This window comes from Bubalus bubalis, chromosome 5 (assembly GCF_019923935.1).
Source record: "Bubalus bubalis isolate 160015118507 breed Murrah chromosome 5, NDDB_SH_1, whole genome shotgun sequence".
NCBI classification, from domain to species: domain Eukaryota; kingdom Metazoa; phylum Chordata; class Mammalia; order Artiodactyla; family Bovidae; genus Bubalus; species Bubalus bubalis.
In genome coordinates this window covers 99,576,253-99,600,488 of record NC_059161.1, presented here as the reverse complement: position 1 = coordinate 99,600,488, position 24,236 = coordinate 99,576,253, and the positions used below count along the sequence as shown (strand labels likewise).

The 24,236-nt window shown below is 36.6% G+C and overlaps 1 protein-coding gene across 1 annotated transcript in view; it reads right to left on the bottom strand.

Moving 5' to 3' along the window:
- The window catches only part of LOC102406725 (glycerophosphodiester phosphodiesterase domain-containing protein 4), a 57,764-nt gene that overhangs the window by 16,677 nt on the left and 16,851 nt on the right, over positions 1–24,236 (bottom strand). The window contains exons 3-5 of the mRNA XM_044943958.1: positions 22,822–23,043; positions 21,651–21,805; positions 2,133–2,280 (exon numbers count right to left, since the gene is read on the bottom strand). Coding sequence (XP_044799893.1) covers positions 2,133–2,280; positions 21,651–21,805; positions 22,822–23,043 — 525 coding nt within the window. The remainder of the gene's footprint in view (positions 1–2,132; positions 2,281–21,650; positions 21,806–22,821; positions 23,044–24,236) is intronic.

Genomic DNA, 24,236 nt, shown 5'->3' with positions numbered 1-24,236 from the left:
AATGGTACATTTACAAACATCACACTGGGAGACCCTTGAGAAAGCATGTGCACGGTGCTTGACCTCTCTTGCTGCTGGAAATCCAGTGCCAGCAGGTGAACATGCACAAGCTGGCCTCCTTGAGGATGAGTGACCAAATGAAGAAACCACAGTCATCCCAGGTAGGAACCTAGACATGTGGATGAGGCCATCCTAGAACACCTAGTCCAGTCAAGCTGTCTCAGGCTGGAGAAACAACTCAGCCATCATACAGAATGTGACAGACAAACATTTGTTAATTTTAAGCCACTAAATATTAGGTATGCTTTTTAAACATAATAAAATGGTAATAGACTATATATAACTAATTTCATGATGTCCTGTTATAACTTTTTTCAACAAACAGACCATTAAGCAGACCCATGTGTGTTGGATAAAACTGCTTCTATTGTACTAGTTTTATCTTCAATTTACAAATAAACAATCTGAGGCCCAGCACGTTAGATAACATTTCCGAGATAATAAGTGGTAGACCCGAGATCTGAATCTGCGTATTCTGACCCAGAGTATGGGCTGCTTAGGAAAGCCTTTGGGGTGCTGGTCCCACCTCCTTGACCAAAGTTAACTTCAGTCCTTTAAACGTCCTTCTTTTAGAAAGAAGTTATTTACTTACATCCTTTTACACTCTGATTTTGAAACACATGAATTTATTATAAATTTAAATATTATCAATCCAAGTATTGAAGTAAAAAGTTTTATTTAATATATCTGAAGGGACAATTTTAAGCCATTACTGATTTAGGGGATAGGATTATGAAGGGTGCACTGCTTTCTAATTTACATTTTTGTAATAACTGAATTTTATATAATGAACAAGTTTACACTGCAGTTTTAAAAATCAAAAACATTAGAAAAGTATACAGTACATACAAGAAGAGGGCTAATATGCGGAAAGACAAGTGAAGAGGCTTCACTTGTGCCAAAGGACCTGCCATCCTAGGTTTCCTTGAGGATCATCTGTAGAAACCTCCCCAAGCTGCCAATAAAGAAGGGGTAGGCAATTTTACACTGCCACCAGAGGACCTCAATGAAATACCAGCCCTACAAGACTGCCCTTTGCCCTAACTACCTTGCACCTGCTCCTGACCCTGAACAAGTCAGAAAAATAAGGGGGCCAGTAAGGTAGGAAGTATGGAGAAGGCAACCAAAAATATTCAGTCTTCTCATTTAGGTTTCTCTGCCTAAAGCTTTAATTTTCAAGGCAGTTTAGAGTTTGAGTTATTATTCTGAACTACACATTTTGATCCTGAATTGAGGCTTTTTGGTGACTAAACAGTTGAAAGATTATCTAAGAATGACTAGAAAAACTATGGGATCTGAGAGAAATCTCATTCAGGGTAAGGAAAAGCCTAGCTCACAGAGCAGTTTAAAAAGTCAGAAAAGAGAAATTAAGCTGTTTTCGGTTGTTGCCTATTGTGACTGATGCAGTCATCCTATTTACACACTGATAAGAAAAATGGGCTCTGTAGCAGTTAATTGGTTAGCTGGGGTTCCCTTCATAGATAATAAGTGATGGGATTCAGCTAGAAGTGTAACTCAGGTGTTCGGGTCCCCTTGCCTCTGATCATAAGCAGAAGCAGGACAGAAGGGGAAATCAAGCTAGGTGATGGACACTCACACTCCTCAAAAGCATTTTGGTCAGGACCCACAGTTCTCACTTTGGAATTCAAGTACACTTGAATCCCCACACCTCAGGCCACTGTCACTGTGGCTCTGCCTGCAGGTGGGGATGCAGTATCAACACACTGGAGTCAGACATTGTGAATCCTGCATCATGTGAAGCTTCAAACTTCAGATTCCCGTGCATTACTCCTAGTGGCTAGCTCAGAGGGTTGAATTACAGTATCCAAGAAAGGCACATTATGGGGATTCAATAAACAGCCAATTATTTATACCAACAGTAATTTCTCCCTGAGAATAACAGAAGGATCTGGGTGAGAGAAGGAACAATGCCATATCTCCAATGTCACATATTGTTTCTGCTCTTAAGTAGCTGCCCTGGGGACTGCACAGTGGGCAATGTAGGGGTAAGGTGGGGGACAGAGACTCCTATTGTATCAGTCTAGGAAGAATAATCTGAACAACCAGCTCACCATGAAGTAGTAAGGCTGATTCATCTCATTCAGGACTTCAATGTTGTCTGTGGTCACGGAGTGAATACTGTGGCACCAGACCAATGAGAAGAGCCAAGGTTCATTGACGATGTATAAGTTGATGCTGATGTTAGCTGCTTTATATTCTCTGGGAAGAAAAGGAACCCACAGGAGATTTAGATTTAGTCTTGTTTTTATCATCTAAAAGGTAAACAGCCACAATATTTGTGAAAGACTGCAGCTTAAATCACCAGAATTAGTTGGGCATGGGACAACTTATGACATGACATGTAGAATGAGCTCATGTTACAGTGAGACACAGAACTGCATTTAATACCTTTCCTCCTCAATCAACGGTAGTATGCATGTCCTAAGGGGAAAAGAAAGAAAGGAAGAAAAGAGGAAGGAAGGAAGGAAGTGGGGTGCAGAGTGAAGAAAAGATGGAGGAAAAAATGGGAGGAAGGAAAGCCCTACTAGAATTAGCCAATTTCCATGGTATAAATATTCCTATGTATGAGTGCATGCTAAGTCACTTCAGTTGTGTCCAATTCTTTGCGACCCTACAGACTTGAGCCCACCAGGCTCCTCTGTCCATGGGATTCTCCAGGCAAGAATAATGGAGTTTCCATGCCCTCCTCCAAGGGATCTTCCCAACCCAGGGATTGAACCCACGCCTCTTATGTCTCCTGCATTGGTAGGCTGGATTTTTACCACTAGTACCAGCTGGGAAGCCTTAGCCCAATTTCAACCACCACTGTTAAAACAGGTTTGCAAACCTCTTTGGCTCCAATGAGCTGGGATGAGTGAGCTCCACATACTACTGTGAAGCAAATATATTTACTTCCTTCAGAGAACCTACCACTCTCTACTCTACCTGCTTTCCTATCAGTCTTCTTTACTTGACTGTAAGCATATTAAAGCAGAGATTCTGTCTTATTAATTTCCATATATTCAGTACCTGCTTCATAAATAGTTAACTGAATGAATAAATAAATGAATACATATCTGGTAAATACTTACATTTCAAATTTTTTTAATTTAAATTTATTTATTTTAATTAGAGGCTAATTACTTTACAATATTGTATTGGTTTTGCCATACATCAACATGAATCTGCCACGGGTATACACGTGTTCCCAATCTTGAACCCCCCTCCCACCTCCCTCCCCATACCATCCCTCTGGGAATTTTTAAAAGAATTTTCAAAAGCACTGAGAGAAATGGAACCCAAATTTCCCTGTGCACTAAATGTCAGTAGATATGCACACAGTATCTATAGATATGGAAAGAAATTAAGTAGAAGACCATCTAGTAATTCTAATCAGGTTGTAATCTTCAGAGAAAACTTCTCACAAAATATACAATATAAATCCCTTCAAAATTTTTTGTTTTAACCCTGAGATGGTACAGTATATTCTAAACAGCTCTGTAGAAGCCTGGGTGTGAGTGCAGTTTTGTCATATACTAGCTTGGCAGGTTCTTAGGCTCAGTGTATAAATTGTAAGATAAAAAATCATACTACTACATTTGCAGGAGTGCTTGCAATTAGTTACCTAGTATGTTAGAATTATCTCTAAGACAATTCTACAGATCACCTAAAAGAGTTTTTAATAGAAATAAGGAAATAGTAATAAAAATCTACTTTTCAAAACTTTTTGACACCAATACAAAAAATCATTCCATTTCTATATAGAAATTGAAACAATACAATAAACAATTACTCCAAAGAAAAGTAAATACTTAGGTACTAACTTAGCAAAACCTGTAAGCCATAAACTACAAAGAACTGATGAAAATCATCAAAGACGATTTAAAAATTGAAGAGACATATGTGTTTATAAATCGGAAGACTCAACATTGTAAAGATGTCAATTCTCACAGTGATCTGCAAGCTTAATGCAATTCCTATGAAAATACTAGAAAGGATTTTTGGACAATTAGTCCAGCTGATTCTGAAGTGTATATAGTAAGGCACAGCCCAAAATTAACTAAAATGATACTAAAAAAGAATAAAGTGAGAAAGAATCACTCTACCCAATATTAAAGCTATTTAGCTACAGTAATCAAAATACTGTGGCCTTAGAAAAGAAATAGAGATTAATGGAACATAATTTAAAATCACAAAGAGTTGGACACAACTGAGCAACTGAACAACAATTTAAAAGCCATAAACAGACCCACACAAACACGTCAAAATGATCAGTTAAAGGTGCAAAATTAAATCAATGAAATAAAAGTTTTTTTTCAACAAATGGTACTAGAGCAATTGTATAGGCAAAGGCAAAAAAAAACCAAACAAACAAAAAACTTTGACCCACACCGCATAATTCATATAAAAATTGACTAAAGATGGATCACAGAGTTAAGTACACAATGTAAAACCATAAAACTTTTGGGAAAAAAACAGAAATCTTTGAGATCTAAGGGTTAGACAAAGAGTTCTTAGACTTGACATTAAAAGCATGACTCATACCATCCATAAAAGAGAAAATTGAAAAGGTAAGCCTAATCAAAATGTTAAAACTTTTGCTTTATGGAAGACTGTTAAGGAGATGGTACACTCCTGAAACAGACTGGGACAAAATATTTGCAAACCAAATATCCAACAAAGAACTATACTAAAGAACTCTCAAAATTTAACAATAAAAAATCAAGCAGTTCAGTTAAAAATGGTATGATAAGACATTTCGCTGAAGAGGATAGACCATAGCAACTTGGCACATGAGAAGATGTTCAATATCATTACTCACCAGGGAATGAAAATTAAAACCACAATGAGATACCACTACACACATAACAGAATGACTACATTTAAAAATAAATCACAATGCCCTAAACTAGCAAGGATGGAGAACCTCTGGATCATCATACATTGCTGGTGGGAACATAAAATGGTATAGGCCCTCTGAACATGTTTGGCAGTTTCTCATAAACTATATGAAACTTATAAAGTTCCTTATAAAACTTGTCAAACTATCATACCCCAGGATTGCATTCTTGGGCATTTATCCCACAGAGGTAACAACTTATATTCACAGCAGGCAATTCTGGGAAGATGGCAGAAAAAGAAACACCAGGAACTTGCCCCCATCTAAACAATAATTGCACTGGCAAAATCTACCAAATGTAACTGATTTGGCTCTATGGGGTTTATTGAAGTCTTGCAACTTTCAGGGAAGTTTTATAAGTTATGGTTAACATTGGTCAATTTCAGTAAGTAGCACAGTCTCAATTATCCACTCTGCATTCTCAGCCCTATCACAGGCAGCTGTGCCCATGTTCCTAGAGCAACCTGCACACAGCTTACGGAAGCCAAGATGGGCCAAAAGGTAACTATCCTCCAATTATTGGAGATCTGTGCTCTGATGAAACATTTGAATCTAGGTGTATCTAGGGTACACTAAGATGAACTCAAAGAGATCCACCCTATGACATATTATAACCAAACTTTCAAAAGCCAAAGGCAAAGAAAAGACTCTTGAAAGCACCTTGTTACATACAAGGATCCTCAATAACATCCTGAGCAGATTTCTCATCAGAAATTTTGGAAGACAGAAGGTAGTGGATCCACATAGTCTAAGTGTTAAAAGAAAAACCTGTCAACCAAGACGCTTATATCCAGCAAAGCCTGTCTTTTAAAAATAAGGAGTGTTATAGGAAAAAACAAATCTGACTCCATATTAGATCTGTTTATTCTAATATGCAAGTTAAATTGCATGCTCTATTGCTCTGGTGACAAGGCAAAAATGTTGCCTATGACCTGATATATATAGCACAGTTCATTCTCAAGGCTATGACTTATTCAAGTGTAACACTTTTCCATTTACATGGAGATTGTGGAACACAGAATAGCACTTATCTTGTTGGAGGTCTTCAGGAACATTGTGATGTGACCTACATAGACAGGTGCAACAACAAAGGCTACCAAGAAGTTCCAACAACCAACCACATCTTCTCTCCTTTTAGAACATAAAAAGCCCAAATTCTAACTTGGATAAGATGGTGCTTTGGGACACTCATTCACCATATTCTCAGTCTGCTGGCTTTCCAAATAAAATTGCTACTCCTTGACCCAGCAACTGTCATGTAGAAAGCAGTATGAGCTTGGATATAATGAATTTTGGTGAATTTATAGAGGATCCCTGCTGCTCATGGCCAGCTATCCCCAACTTAGAAATTATTGGATAAGGCCCTAGCAACTGGTGGGACCACATATGCTGAAGATCTTCCCTACAAAATTCCCCCGAAGTGGCCCCAGCTATCACAGCATTTGGCAGTTGGAATAAGCACTTGGTATCTGGAAGTCAACAGGTAAGTCATTGCTGTGTATAAACCAAAAACTTTATTCCTCTCTGTTTGGGGCTTTTCTTCTCAGGAATAAGTCCATTTTTTTTATTTGAGTAGGATATCCTGTTGGAGAGAGGAAACAGTTGCTGATTTTTATACAATTTTTGAACTGGTTTATCTGTTTCTTTGAATGAAAGCATCTGTGTGTGCCATTTGTTTGTTTGTCTTATATTTCTGTCTTTAAAACCACTATTGCTAAAGAAAGTCCTCTGGGGAGTGGTCTGATTACAGTTACAAACCCATGACTAAGAAAAAGAGAATATTCTATTGTAACAATGTGTGCTCACAGTACCTGTCTGGAACTCCAATGGGATTTATCTGGTTATCTTGAGACCCTGTGTACCATGTACTGCCACCTTTGCTTGTTAATTGCATCATCTGTGGTCTCCTATGTCATTGAAAGTGAGTCACTCAGTTTTATCCAACTATTTGCAACACCATGAACTGTAGCCCACCAGGCTCCTGTGTCCATGGAATTCTCCAGGCAAGAATGCTGGAGTGGGTTGCCTTTCACTTCTCCAGCCTGTGTCACTGGTATATGTAAAACCCCAAGACCAAACTTAAGGGTTTATTTAGAATTCTCTGTTTGTCTTTGAGTTTTTGTTTCACTTTGTTTTGGAACCATTTCTTCATTTACAGTCAAATCAGTCTGTGATATTTAAAACTTTTACTGATGTCAAATGGAAGAAAGGAACACACACACACACAAAAAAACTTGTCTGTTTGTGTCTGAGAGTGGGACATTCCCAGGGAGAAGAGAAAATTCCCACTTTGTTCTTAAAACTGAAAGTCTCAGCCCAGAATTCGGCTGATAGGTTTATGCCAAAGCAAAACGGTTAAGAGGAGATCAATTGCTATTTTTTATTTTATAGTAAAACACTCAAAAAGACTATACAACTCTGCAATTAGAGCTATTTTGTAAAGACTATGGGGAAGAATGATGAAATGCCCTATGTGCAAATATTTGTGCTATTACATCAGGGAAAATTAAAGAAGAAAGGGAACTAGAGTGAGGATAGGTTGTTTAAAACCTTCACCCCTGCCTGAGCCACTTGTGCCAGCCACTCTGGCTGCTATGTGAATATATCTGTCTTATTATTTCATTACTTTCCTATACAGCCAGAGCCAGTTCCCAATGCTGGGCAGGAAATGTTCGAACTGGCTCCCACACCTTATAGGGATCAATTAGAAAATCCTGTATGAGGTCCCGGAGCACAGAGACCTAGCCTGGTATTGCCATCTTAGACCTGTTAGGACAACAAGTTTGGACCAGGAGCCACTCCCTGCTCAAGCCAATTTCCCCTATGCCATTATCCTGTGAGGGCCTAAATGCAAACAGCCAGCAGGCTGGTTTTAATAAATTATTTTTAATTCAGTAAAAACCAAATAAAGATGCCTCTGAATTTTTTCAATGAATTTATCAAGCCCAAGGCAGATCCTGGGGTCTTTAAAGTGCTAGAAATGTAAAATATGAGAAAACTGCAGACATGAGATGATGCATTTGGAATGAACCTTTCTCAGTTGGTAGATGCTGCTTTTAAAGTATTCAACAACAGGAAACAATAACAGAAATAAGAAGATGCAAACAGAATGCCACTTTTCTGGCAGCAGCATTTGATTCCCAGAAGACAAGTAACATGAATAGAGGTAAGCCACCACTGAGGAAGGAACAATACACTTACTGTAAGGAGGAAGGACAGTGGAAAAAATGATTACCCTGGACTAAAACACTAAAAACAAAACAAATAAATATAGGAATCTTTCATATGGCAGAAAGAGATGATGATGAATGAAGAGGCTCAGATTATCTCTTGGACTCGAGGCACCCAATTACAACTTCCTCACAGGAGCCCAAGGTAAAACTGAGAGTGGGGCATGATCTGATTGACTTTCTGATAGACAAGGGTACTACTTTATGGTAAACATACTACTTTATGGTAAACATACTACTTTATGGTAAACACCGGGGTGGCACAGAAAACATCTCGTTCCATTTCAGTCACAAAAGTCTCTAAAGAAGTACAAAATCATTCCTTCTTACAAACTCCAGAATGCCTACTAAGGGACCTCATCCTGAAACACAGCTTCTAATATATGCCAGAGTAACCAATCCTTTTGAGTTGAGATTTCCTTTGTATATGAAATGCTCAAATAACTTTTTCACCAGAACAGATTGAGATGAGAATCCTACCCGAACCTGCTTTAAGACAATAGATGGCATTCATGAAATGCCCCCTCCAAAAAAGAGACAGAGTTCTTTACCCCCACCCCCAAGGAAATCATGATCTGACTACATGGACACCTGCAAGAACAGAGGATTCATACACCAAGAAGTTTGCACCAACCAACCACAACCCCTCCACTTGTAGTGTAAATGAAGTCTAAGTTCTAAGTTGGTGAGATGTTTCTGTGAGATACTAGACATCTTCTCAGTCTGCCAGTTTTCTGAACAAAGTTGTTAATACTTGCCCCCAACAAACCGTCTCAATTTACTGGCTTGTTGTGGAGCGAAAAGCATGAGCTTGGACTCAGTAAGAGGTGGAAATTAAGACATTCCCAAATGAAAGCTGAGGGAATTCATGGCCACTAGACTAACCCTCTAAGAGAAATTCAAGGGAGTCTGCCAAGGTAAAATAAAGTCATGAGATAGTAAATCAATGTTGTATGGTAACATAAGGATTTCAGTAAAAGTAAATACATGGGCAAATTTAAAATCTAGCATTACTGTAAAAATGGTCTGTAAATATGACTTAAATATGTCTTTATTTTTCACATAATTTAAGGCTGAAACACTTAAAGGGAAAAAAACAAAATCATTAGTCTAAAAGCTAGTATTTTTAAACTCTGGTTATCACTCCACATGTTGTTTTCAATATCATTTGAGAAACTACTACATTTAGAAGTATTATTATTTTATATTTAGGGGAACACAATGAAAAAAGATGAAGTTTTCTGACATCAACAAGCAAAAGGAGTAGGACTGGACCTGTGAAGGACAAGAGCTATTGCATATCATTGAATTTAAGCTGGTATAAATTCAATCACAGTGTCATATTGCATGGTAACTGCAATTCCCATGGTAACCATTGGAAAATTAGGTATATAATATATAAAAAAAGACTGAGGGCTTTCCTGGTGGCTCAGAGGGTAAAGCATCTGCCTGCAATGCTGGAGACCTGGGTTTGATCCCTGGGTCGGGAAGATCCCCTGGGAAAGGAAATGGCAACCCACTCCAGTACTCTTGCCTGGAAAATCCCATGGATGGAGGAACCTGGTAGGCTACAGTCCATGGGGTCGCAAAGAGTTGGACATGACTGAGCAACTTCATTTTCTTATATAAAAAAGGAAATGAGAAAAGGATTTAAATGTTTCACTACAAAAATAGCTAAACACAAAATAAAACAGTAAGGCAGGAAATAAGGGGTAAAAGATTATAAAGTATATAAAAATAACAAATTAAAACAGATGACAGAAAGAAAATAACAAATATTTACAGACATGACAGAAGTAACATGACAACAGCCCCTCTTATCAGTAATTACTTTAAATGGAAATGGATTAAACTCGCCAATCAAACAGAGATTGACAGAATGCATAAAACCACATTTCATGGTGTTTACAAGAGACTCAATTTTAGATCTGCTGTACAACAAAGTCAATCAACTATTGGCATACATATATTTCCTCTCTCTTAGACCTTCCTCTTATCCCACACACCCACCCGTCTAGGTGATCACTGAGCATACACCTGAGCTCCCTATTCTATGCAGGTTCCCACTAGCTATTATTTCCATGGTAGTATATATATGTCAATCCTAACCTTCCAGTTCATCCCACCCTCGCATTCCCACCTTTCCCCCCTTTAGTGTCCACATGTCTGTTCTCTATGTCTGCGTCTCTATTCCTGCCTTGCAAATAGGTTCATCTCTGCCCTTTTACTGGATTCCATATATATGCATTAATATGTGATATTTGTTTTTCTCCTTCTGACTTATTTCACTCTGTATGACAGACTCTAGGACCATCCACATTTCTACAAACAACCCAATTTTGTACCTTTTTATGACTGAGTAATATTACATTGTATAGATTTACAATTTTTTCTTTTTTTGTATTTTTTGAACATTAATAAAAGTTTCAATACAGCAAGAAAACATAATAATTATAAACATTTATGCACATAATACAGACAAGCAAAATTTATAAAGCAAACACTGACAGAATTGAAACTGTATTATAATAGTTGGAGATTTTAATACCCCACTCTTACTAACAGACAGAACAACCAGACAGAAGATAAATAGGGAAACAGAGGACTCAATCAATACAAGAAACTTACTGTACCTAACAGACATATGCAAAATGCTCCACCCAACAATAGGATGCACAAACTTCTCAAGTACACATGGGACATTTTCAGGACAGACCAGATGTTTGGCCACAAAATCTCAATAGACTTAAAAAGATAGGTAACAGGACAAAGTTAGAAGTCAATAACAACAACAAAAAAAAAAATTTACATGTTTGTGGAACTTAATACACTTTCAAGAAACCAGTGGATCAAAAAAGTAATCCCTAGGCAAACTATAAAATATTTGGATATGTGATGAAAATAAAAACAAAATCCATGGGATGTAGCAAAAGTAGTGCATGGGGGAAAATGTATATCTAAATGCGAACATTTAAAAAAAAAAAAAAGAAAGATCTCAAATTAAAAACCTAACTTTAAAATTTAAGAAAATGGAAAAAGCAAAACGAAGAAAATAATAAAGATCAAAACAGAAATAAACAAAATGAAGAACAGAAAACCAACAGAGAAAAATCAATGAAACCCAAGGTAATTCTCTGAATATATCAATAAAATTGATAAGCTTTTAACTTGATATACAAACATGAAAAAGAGAAAAGACTCAAATTACTGAAGTCAGAAATTAAAGTGGGAAAATTACCACCAATTTAACAGAAATATGAGGGTTATAAGAGAGTACTATAAGGAATCATATCCCAACAAACTAGATAAACTCAATGAAATGGACAAATTCCTAGAAACATAAAACCTACCAAGACTGAATCAGAAAAGAAAGCAGTAAAGAATAAGAAAAGGCAAATAGACCTACAATGGGTAAAGAAATTGAATCATTAACCAAAACTCTCCAAACAAAGAAAATTCCTGGACCCAAAGACTACACTGGTAAATTTTATCAAACATTCCAAGAATAACAAATACCAAACCATTAGGATGGCTACATCAAAAAACCAGAAATCAGTAAGGATGTGTTAACATGGAAAACTTGGAACATTTGTGTCCTGTTTTTACAGCCACTGTGGAAAACAGTATGGTGTTTACTCAAAAAATTAAAAAAATAATGCATACAATCCAGCAACTCTACTTTCTGGTAAATACCCAAAAGAATTGAAAGCAGGGTCTTGAAGGGCTATTCATATACCCATGTTCCAAGCTGCCTCTTTCACAAGAGCTAAGATGTTCAAGCAACCCAAATGTCCATCAGCTAATGATGGATAAGAAAACTGTGGTACATACATATAATAGACTATTATTCAGCCTTAAAAAGGAATGAAATCCTATAATGAATGAATTCACCATGGATGAACCTTGAGAACTTCATCCTAAGTGAAATAAGTTAGTCTTAGACAAATATGTGATTCCACTTACATGAATCAAATCACAAACAGAAACACTCTGTTGAGGGATTGATGAAGGTTCATTGTTTAATGAGAATTTGAGTTTACAAGATGAAAGTGTTAGGAAGGTAGATGGTGGTGATTGTTGTATAACACAGTGAATGTACATTAAAACCACAGTATTTTATATTAAAAATAATTGCAAAAGTAAGTTTTATATGCATTTTAACACAATGAAGACACTTTTTAAAGAATGGGGAATCTGAGTGAGTTATAGACAGTTAAAAAATCATGTTCTCAGAGTCCATAAGACTGTTCTATACATCAGTGTCTCTTTTGCTGTCTCGTACACAGGGTTATTGTTACCATCTTTCTAAATTCCATATATATGCTTTAGTATACTGTATCAGTGTTTTTCTTTCTGGCTTACTTCACTCTGTATAATAGGCTCCAGTTTCATCCACCTCATTAGAACTGATTCAAATGTATTCTTTTTAATGGCTGAGTAATACTCCATTGTGTATATGGACTCTGTGAGAGAGGGAGAGGGTGGGAAGATTTGGGAGAATGGCATTGAAACATGTAAAATATCATGTATGAAACGAGTTGCCAGTCCAGGTTCGATGCACGATACTGGATGCTTGGGGCTGGTGCACTGGGACGACCTAGAGGGATGGAATGGGGAGGGAGGAGGGAGGAGGGTTCAGGATGGGGAATACATGTATACCTGTGGTGGATTCATTTTGATATTTGGCAAAACTAATACAATTATGTAAAGTTTAAAAATAAAATTAAATTAAAAAAAAATCATGTTCTCATGAAAACCTATACTCAAATGTTCATAACATTTATCTATAATAAATGGAAACAATCAGATATCTTTCAGTTGATGAATAATTATACAAATATTAGTACATTCATACAATGGAATATTATCCATCAATGAAACTGAAAAAACTGTAGATGCATGCAACAATCTGGATGAATGTCAAAGGGAATTATACTGAATGGAAAAAAGGCCAATCACAACAGGTTGCATACTCTGTGATTCTTCTATATGACTTTCTTAAAACGACAGGATTATAGAAGTGCAGAAGAAATTAGTCATTGAGAGGGGTTAGAGTTTGAGGTGAGTAGATGCAGATGGAAGGAAGGGGAGTGTGGTTATCAAAGGGCAACAAAAGTAATACTTCTGGTGATTCCAGTCGAGGTTCGATGCATGAGACAGAGTGCTTAGGGATGGTGCACTGGGATGACCCAGAGGGGTGGGATGGGGAGGGATACGGGAGGGGGGTTCAGGATGGGGAACACATGTACACCCATTGCCGATTCATGTCAATGTATGGCAAAACCCACTACAATACTGTAAAGTAATTAGCCTCCAATTAAATAAATTAAAACATACACACATACACACACACACTTGTAAAAAAAATTAAAAGAAAAGAAAAACTGGAGCTAGAAATTAAGAGCTTTGAATCCAAGGCTAAGGAGATTGAACTCTTTCCTATAGGGGAATCCTCAGGGTGTTTGAGTGAAACATTGACATTTACATGTTTAGAAGCAACTTCCTATAGCACTGTGGCTAATAAGGAAGGAGGCCAGGCTAGTGGTATCTTAAGAATCTCTCTTCACCTCTCCAAAAAACTAGAAATGATCATTCATGGGGTATGTTTGCTGAGCCTATGCAAAACTGAAGGTATTCCTAGCAACTTCTCCCTACCTTACCTCCATATCTTTAAAATTCAGTAAGTCTGTATTATCTTAGGTCTTGAGATGTTAATGACTTTGAATAATTGTCAACACTTGCAATTATAATGACTGGTACTTTACCATTTCTCATAATGAGCAATGCTAATTAAAATTGTGCTAGAAAAAAAAAGTAATACTTCTGGTGATTAAACCAGTCTATCTTGGTTGTGCTGTTAAGATCCACAAACATATATATGATAAAACTGCACAGAACTATAGATACAAAACACACATAAAATGAATGTAAGTAAAACTTGGGAAATTTGAGTAAGATTGGTGGGTTTTATCAATATCAAGAGCTTAGTTTCGATATCATACTATTACAAGTTTTACCAATGGAGTAACACATCATCACATCATCATTTTGTATTATTTCCTACATGTTAACATGCAATCATTTCAAAATAAAAAGTTTAAAAAATACTATAGACTATTTTTTAAAATACAATACAAAGGTACTCTGGGTTTGGTTTTTCCAGCAGTCACGTATGGATGTGAGAGTTGGACCATACAGAAGGCTGGAGCGCTGAAGAATTGATGCTTTCGAACTGGTAGTGTTGGAGAAGACTCTTGAGGGTCCCTTGGACTGCAAGGAGATCAAACCAGTCAGTCCTAAAGGAAATCAACCCTGAATATTCATTGGAAGTATTGATGCTGAAGCTGATACTCCAGCGCTTTGGCCACCTGATATGAAGAGTTGATTCATTATAAAAGACCCTGATGCTGGGAAAGATTGAAGGCAGGAGGAGAAGGGGACAACAGAGGACAAGATGGTTGGATGGCATCACCAACTCAATGAACATGAGTTTGAGCAAGCACCAGGAAATGGTGAAGGACAGGGAAGCCTGGCATGCTGCAGTCCATGGGGTCACTAAGAGTCAGACATGATGGCGTGACTAAACAACAACAACAACTCTGGGTTTTATATCAAAAGTATTATAACAAGAAGAGCACAAAGGGCAGAAGGTAGTAAATAGAACTGTGTTGTCTTAAGGCTTTAATATTTTGTATTTTATATTATAGAATAATATTAATTTACAGTAGATTATAATAATTATTATAATCCCTAGAGCAACCACTAAAAAATAATTCAGAAACATAAAAGCCTATGGAGGAGACAGAAAAGAACACTAAAGAATTAGAAATTAACTAAGAAATTAAAACATAGGAAAGAACAACCAAAACAACTCACCAAGAATAGAGAGGATACATAGGAAAAAATGGTCTTAATTATAATGTAAACCCAAATATACCAGGTAAACTAAATATTAATGGACCAACGATTCTCATTAAAAAATAGCCATTAAAAAGAATACATTTGAATCAGTTCTAATGAGGTGGATGAAACTGGAGCCTATTATACAGAGTGAAGTAAGCCAGAAAGAAAAACACCAATACAGTATACTAACACATATATATGGAATTTAGAAAGATGGTAACAATAACCCTGTGTACAAGACAGCAAAAGAGACACTGATGTATAGAACAGTCTTATGGACTCTGTGGGAGAGGGAGAGGGTGGGAAGATTTGGGAGAATGGCATTGAAACATGTAAAATATCATGTATGAAACGAGTCGCCAGTCCAGGTTCGATGCACGATACTGGATGCTTGGGGCTGGTGCACTGGGACGACCCAGAGGGAGGGTATGGGGAGGGAGGGGGGAGGAGGGTTCAGGATGGGGACTACATGTATACCTGTGGCGGATTCATTTTGATGTTTGGCAAAACTAATACAGTTATGTAAAGTTTAAAAATAAAATAAAATTTAAAAATAAATAAATAAATAAATAAAATAAAATAAAATTTTAAAAAAAAGTTAAAAAAAAATAGACATTATCCTCATAAATATAAAAGCAAGAACCAATAATCTGTTTATAAAAGATGCACTTTAAACATAAATATGCAAAGCAGTTGAAAGACAAAGGACAAAAATAAAAACAAACACAAACAGTAACTATAAGAAAATGTAGCAATATTAATAAAAGCAATATTTAGACAAAAATTATAACCAGAGACCATGGATATTTCATAATGAAAGGGTGAATTCACCAAGAAGATCTAACAATTCTAAATTTAAATGTATTTTTTTAAAGTGTTTAAAATATAAGAAGCCAAACAACAACCGTAATAACAATAACAATAAACAGAGCTAAAGTGAGAAGTAACATAAATCAGCAACCAGAGTGGGAGATATCAATACCCCTCTCTCCATAATTGACAGATGAGGCATTTGGAGCCCTTAATTTCTCTGGTGAGGCAGACCCCACTGCTGGGCATACACACCAAGGAAACCAGAATTGAAAGAGACACGTGTACCCCAATGTTCATCCCAGCACTGTTTATAATAGCCAGGACATGGAAGCAACCTAGATGTCCCTCAGCAGATGAATGGATAAGAAAGCTGTGGTACATATACACAATGGAGTATTACTCAGCCATTAAAAAGAATACATTTGAATCAGTTCTAATGAGGTGGATGAAACTGGAGCCTATTATACAGAGTGAAGTAAGCCAGAAAGAAAAACACCAATACAGTATACTAATGCATATATACGGAATTTAGAAAGATAGTAACAATAACCCTGTGTACGAGACAGCAAAAGAGACACTGATCTATAGAACAGTCTTTTGGACTCTGTGGGAGAGGGAGAGGGTGGGATGATTTGGGAGAATGGCATTGAAATATGTATAATATTATATATGAAACGAGTTGCCAGTCCAGGTTCGATGCACGATACTGGATGCTTGGGGCTGGTGCGCTGGGACATCCCAGAGGGATGGTATGGGGAGGGAGGAGGGAGGAGGGTTCAGGATGGGGAACACATGTATACCTGTGGCAGATTCATTTTGATATATGGCAAAACCAATACCATATTGTAAAGTTACATAAAATTTAAAATAATAATAATAAAAGAAGTACGAAGGCAGGTGACAATGGTCTAATCTTGTCGATATGATAGCTACTTCTTTTATAAATAGAATAATATTTACTGTGAAGACAGGCCTTATGCATAGAATATTTTTATTTATTTTTTTAGAATATTTTTAAAAAGGATTTCCTAGTTGAATGTTTATTATATATTTTGTAAGTAATTATAGAATGTGGATTTATGAGGAATGGCTCCCTGGAGAAGGTCACATAAACTACATATCTCTTTGGGAATACTAAATGTAGATGTTCTGTAACACAAATGCTCCCCTCTAAGTGAAACAGCTCTGCAAAAACTCACTTGGAGCTCTTATCTATTACTGTAGGCCATAGAGTATGAATCCAATAAAAGAAAAAGCCTGCAAAGCTGAAATCAGTGACTGACCTTTCCTTACTTTCTCTAAACCTCTTGATTGACTGCTGCACCTTTGAAATTAATAATAAAGCTTCATAGTAGGTAAGTTCTATGTTGTGTGGGAGTTTGATCTGCGACAAACAAAGTATTAGAAAAAGAAGGGGAAAATACAGTATAAAATGTTTAAAAAGGCTGTCAACCAAATTAAACTGACCAATATTTACAGAATACCACATCCAAGAAGAGAAGAGAGCTCATCATTTTTAGGTGGACATGGGCAATTCATCAAGACAAATGATTTAGTAGGCAAGGAGACCAGTTTAAATACATTTAAAGTATTGAAGTCATAGAGACTTGTTCTTTGGTCACAATGAATTTAGAGAAGGAAATGGCAACCCACTCCAGTATTCCTGCCTGGAAAATCCCATGGACAGAGGAGCCTGGCGGGCTACAGTCCATGGGTCACAAAGAGTCAGACACAACTGCATGACTAACAAACACACACACACACACACACACACACACAATGAATTTAAGTCAAAAGCAAATAACACTAAGGATAGATGCATAATACATTTTTAAAAGGTCAGCAGTTCATTACTAAGTAATCTATGAGTCAAGTGGGAAATAAAACACTTTTTAAATATTTTAAATTGGATGTTGTGGAATGTGAGTAATGCTTGTACGGTAATTTATAGCTTTAAATGTTTATTCTAGAGAAAATTTAGAATCAAACGCCTAATTTTCTACCTAAAGAAACTAATAAAAGAAGAGCAAAGTAAACCTAAAGGAAATATAAAAAATAAAATAAAGATAACAGCAGTCAATGAAATATGAAAGAAAATTTGCAACAGAATATAGCTAATGAAGCTACAATTTGGTTTTTGAAATGGTTAGTACAATTCATAAACCTCTAGCAAGACTGACCAAAAATGGGAAAATAAAAATGTCTAATACTAAATGTACTGGACCTACAGGTGACAGCTGAACAACATTCTGAATGTACTAAATTCTACTGAATTTTTACTTTAAATTGGTTAATTTTATGGGAATTTCATCTCAACAAATTAGTTTTCAAAATTAAAAATTTTAAAAACATTTAAAATTCCCACATCAGAAATAAATCAGAGGACATCTTTGTATGCTTACATTAAATACAATGTATTTAAAGCATTCTCAGTCAAAATGGCAAGGTCACAATGTCTTGCATTAGTGGTCTGATCAAAATGAACACAGATACTGCATTGGAAATGTGATTGGAATAAATATTTGGATTTAAACAGTATACAACTAACAAGGTACAACTGCTGAATTTCTTAAAATTCAGTGTTTCTTGAGGAGAAGTGCTCGGAATAGTCTGGTTCATGAATAATCATGATCCACCCTGTAGTGTAGTTATATTTTAAAAACCCTTATACTCCTCTACTAGAATATATGGGTTTCCTTACAAAAAGAATCATATCTTGCTTGTGTTGACTTTTCACTAAAACTAGTTAACTGGTCTATATACATATTACTATTGGGGAAATATCTGCTGAGCTAAATTAAACTGCTTTTCTTTTTTGATGTTCAAAAACAAGATTCATTATAGACAATTTTTCAAAACAAGTAACTTCCAAAGTGTCATATTAAACCATGTAAAGTTTAGATAGTGAAATAAGTCACTGAGTCATCAGAAATAGCACTATTCAGTTTCAGTATTTCTACTGCTTATGGCTGCTGACTTCAAGTACCTAGCCTTGAGGTTGGCAGGCTTGCCCTACAGCAGCAACAAACAAGTCGCAGGTCTCAAAATCTTTCAATAGTGAGATACAGGTTAGTTCAAATGAGATATGGCTTTTATTTTCAATCTAAGTGTGTTCTCAAATTGGACTAATACTCTTATCCTTTTGCTGGCTATGCAAGAAGTCACATGTGGAAACTTGAGCTTTTTGATGCTATTTTTGTGATATGTCTTTGTGCTGAGGGTACACCATTTCTGACTGCCCGACTGGCATGCCACTTGGACAGCTCCTGCTTACCAGTTCCTAAGAGTGAAGATATGCTGTCCCAACACTCAGGCATAACTTCACTCTTAGGAACTGGTAAGCAGGAGCTGTCCACGTGGCATGCCAGTCGGGCAGTCAGAAATAGTGTACCCTCAGCACAAAGACATATCACAAAAATAGCATCAACTGAGTGTTGGGACAGCATTTGCATCTCCTTAAATAATCACAAAATCCTGGGCTGAAGTTGAACATGCACCTGGACACATTCATCTAGCCTATGGTTCTCAATGGGAGCAATAATCATTTTCTCAGATGACATGTGGAAATATCTAGGGCATTTGAGATTGTCACAATGATGCAGTAACATCACTGGATGCTAAATATCCTACAATGTGGAGGAAGAGTCCTGAGCAACACAACTGAACACTCTCCAAAGTTAGTAGTGTCTCCTATTGGTCCAACCCACCTTCAACCACAACAAAACAAAAAGAGAAACTTCTCCAAGGACACGCTGCTTCTCAGAACCATTCACAGGAATGAACTAATTAGTCAAGACAGGAATAAGGGGTGAGATCCTTCAGAAAGAAACTCTAGAAAATACCCTGTTTGATTATAAAAATTTTGTTTTGTTGGATTCTGATTGCACTGGTATGACCCAGAGGATTGATATGGGGAGGGAGGAGGGAGGAGGGTTCAGGATGGGGGACACATGTATACCTGTGGTGGATTCATTTTGATATATGGCAAAACCAATACAACATTGTAAAGTTATAAAATAAAAGAAAAGAAAAAGAAAAAAAAATTTGTTATGGGGATAACACTTTGCAGAAACTTGTCTAAGTCATAAGTGTGGTCATTACTTGTCTGATGGGTAGGCCAGGATTTGAAAACGAGTCTGTGGTCTACCAACCACTTGACACATAATAAAAGCTCAATAAATGGAAGCTATTATAATTAATTTCAACTACTAGTAATCTAAATAATAATTATGAGAAAAAATTCAACTAGAAACATTTCCTATATGAAAATAAGTAAAAAGAGACAGAAATACATATACATAATATAATTTTCTAATGTTGAAAGAAAAAAAAATGACATATTTTTGATCAATTCCTCTATGGTCAAAGAGCCAGGAAAAGTAACACAAGTGCATCCAGCAGCCAAGTTCATGGCTTCAAATATAAAAAGGTACCTATGGGAACTCCTACTAACCCCAAGAGATTTTGGATATACATCTATAACTACAGCATTGGTGATATCTACATCTCTTAACTGATGCCTATGTACATATACATCTGTATCTCCAAGGAAGCTGTGTCTTGGAAGCATTTAGAATTATCTGAAAAATTATTTTAAAATCTAATAGAAAGGGTATAGGGATTAACATGAGCAGTGACTAATAACAGTTGAGTCTGAAAAAGGTTACCATTTCATTCCCAGGTGCTTTTAATTCAGAAAATCTGTCCCTAATTATATATTTATAAATGTGGTATGAAAATGATTTTACTTTATTCTCATACTAGGATGTTTTAAGTTGTTTTTTCCCTTTTATTTATTTTTTTAAATTTATTTATTTTAATTGGAGGCTAATTACTTTACAATATTGTAATGGTTTTTGCCATACATTGAGATGAATCCACCAAGGGTGAACATGCATTCCTTATTCTGAACCCCTCCCACCTCCCTCCCCATCCCATCCCTCAGGGTCATTCCAGTGCACCAGCCCTGTCTCATGCATCGAACCTGGACTGGCAATCTATTTCACATATGATAATACATGTGTTTCAATGCTATTCTCTCAAATCATCCCACCCTTGCCTTCTCCCACAGAGTCCAAGAGTCTGTTCTTTACATCGTGTCTCTCTTGCTGTCTCACATATAGGGTCATCATTACCATCTTTCTAAATTACATATGTATGCGTTAATATACTGTATTGGTGTTTTTCTTTCTGACTTACTTCACCCTGTATAATAGGCTCCAGTCTCATCCACCTCATTAGAACTGATTCAAATGCATTCTTTATAATAGCTGAGTGATATTTCATTGTGTATATGTACCACAGCTTTCTTATCCATTCGTCTGCCAATTTTATGGTTTTTGAAATAATGATTTAATTATGCCCTGGGTTATTCCTATAAGAGATCTAGATATCTGTATCACAAAGCCATTTATAAGGTACTGTGATCTATCTAGTAATGGCAGAGGAAATCATCAACTTTTTGAGCTCTGACTTTCACTGATAACATTATATAAAAAGAAAAAGAGCAACAATGATAAGAGATTGGAGCACAAGGATAAGGGGCTGAAGATGGTCCCAGGAAGAGAACCCATCATTGATAAATGTTTGTTGGCAGAGGATGGGAGGGGCAGAAGGAGGAAAATACGGGATTCCAAACAGATAACCGCACACAGATGCCCTGAGGAGGAACCTAAGTACCTTGGCTGGGATGCAGATTTTGTGCAAGTAAGGCAATACATGCCAAAAGAGGTATGATCAGTTACCTCAATCCATTGTAGTACAACCTCTTATAGTCAACATTTATTCTAGTGATATTTTCATCCGCAAGTTCCTGAAGGGTATAAAATGTGCCCACGTGCTGAAAACCAGGAGCTTTGCTCTTGATATACCTTCTCTCAGAACCTGGTAACCAAGCAATCTATAAGGAGAAATAGGACGTCTTTCAGTGGATAATCAGCAGTCTAGACACAAATAGCCCCATGTAGAATGGGAGGAGACCCATTCCAGCATGTGTACATTTTACAGGGAGCAGAGAGATTCCAGCCTTTGGTGAAAGAGTCAACCTGACTTAATATTGTCTAATGAACTTTTTTACAATTTGCTTTAAATTGGAAGATAATTGCTTTAGATTGTTGTGTTGGTTTCTGCCATACAACATTTAACGAACTCCTATAATGAGGCTTTCACCAAGGTTGTTCCGGAGCTGAGTTTTCCCAGTTAACATCATGGGACCAAGGGTCCATGGTGATATCATACTAGCCAAAGTGGATGAGGAGTTGGTAGGTGTGGATTAAAAGTCAGACTTATAAACATCTCCTCTGGCTGATGATGCTAAAAATCATCTTTGAGCAGAGTCATATCCTGCTAACAGAGGATGCTATTATGACTCATCTGTAGAAATAGTTCTGTTTGCAAAGATACATACTTGTTTCACTCATAGCATTGTTCCATATTTTGAAATTTTAAGACATTTGGAATGATTAGCTGCCAAAATGCAGCAAGTTCTGAGAAACATGATGAAAAAATCTCTGCTCAAATAAGAACCAGATGTCCTTTCTATATTACTAATGAAAACCAAATCCTCAAAGCCTTAGTGTTCCATGCCCAGGCCCTTTCTAATAGATGTATGTTGATGATGGTGAAGGTCACATTGTGTAGCAATCATACACATTCCCTTTTAACACACTGGTGACATTTCATTTGGTTTGGAACAGCAAACAGCCTCAATGTTTTCCCCAATGATGTAAATTTAACTGGGTCATTCTTAGATTGCCACATGTAGCTGTATAAGCAACCAACTCCCATTTCTATAGAGAGCAGAATTATTTAAGGATCCCAGGAAAGATCTACAAGGTAGGCCAGGTTCAAATGCTATGCTCTTGGGACAAGCAATCCACCTCCCAACCTCTATCATAAATATTGAGATAGACATACCAGATGTTGCTCAATCTTAGAGTCAAGGATCACTCTTACTACAAGGCGGATATATGATGATCTGGAAGGATGTCTTGAAGGAGGAGAATTAAGATCAAATATCACCAATTTTTTTTCCTTCTGTGCAATTGCCAATAAATCAGTTAGTTTAGCAATCCTCTGATTTCTTGCTCTTTCCTTATCATCCTCTGATAAGGGTTTCATACGAAAAAATGGTTTGATCTAAAAATAAGTACATCAGAGAAAACATTGGCTCCTATCAAAAGCATTTTCCAATTCTCCTGTGTTTAGCCCCACACCCAGCCCTACCTCCATGTTGATCCATTACCATTCAACCCGCCAGGACTTCTGAAATACTGGTCCTGAGATAAGAGTTGCCAAGAAGAGAAATTAAATGTAATTTCCATTGGAAGTGATGGTATTTGCAATTATTTATTGCATATCTTAGAACCTGTTGTATTTGCACTAAAGGTTCTTCCTATTATTTTCTATAGCTCCATTTTCAAACTTTTTTAAAACTCAAGGTAATGCAATTCATTTTTAGTTTCAATGGTCTCCCACATTCTCTCTCACTGTTCTAGTTATGGGCAATGAAAAAAAAGAAATACGCTTTAGCTTCAGACTGAATTGGATTCAAACCCACCTCTATCATACATCTGCCTCCCTTGCCACATTCACCTGTTACAAACCTGTTCTCTACTTGCACAGCTTAGTTCAAATGCTACCTCCTCATGAAAACGTCCTGAAATATTTCTGAACTAAAGAGACTTTGATGGCATGAAACTCCAATGACTAATTTTATGCCTTTTTAATCCTGTTCTCTATACTTACTTATTTGCATACGTCTTAAACCGAATTCAAATCTTGGCTTCATATGCTTCTTGCTTTCTAACCTTGGTAAAACCATTTATATTCTCAAAGTCTTTATTGTTCGAACTATAAAATGGGAAAGGGGAGGAATAATCTATGTATTTCTTATGATTATTTTGATGATTAAATACAGTAAAATATTTTCTGGGTCTAGGAGAATGTCTGGTATACAGAATACTGTACAATTCACAACAGTCCCCTCACTTTTCTACTTCTACTCAGTGTAACTTTCTCACAGCAGGAACTGTCAGCTTTTTTAAGACACAGCATTTTATCTTACACCTCAGTCCATATATATATATATATATATATAGTCTATATTAAACTTAGTAGATGGCTACTTTTACCATTATTTGCCAATTTTAGATCACTTGTTGGTAAAGTTGGTGATAGATGGCTATTTTTCAGAAGGAAGCATTAGCTACCTCACATTTTCTCAAGACTAAAGTATTCTTCCTTTATCTCAACACAACTTAATCTTCATTCTTACTCTGCTGCTGCTGCTGCTGCTAAGTTGCTTCAGTCGTGTCCGACTCTGTGCGACC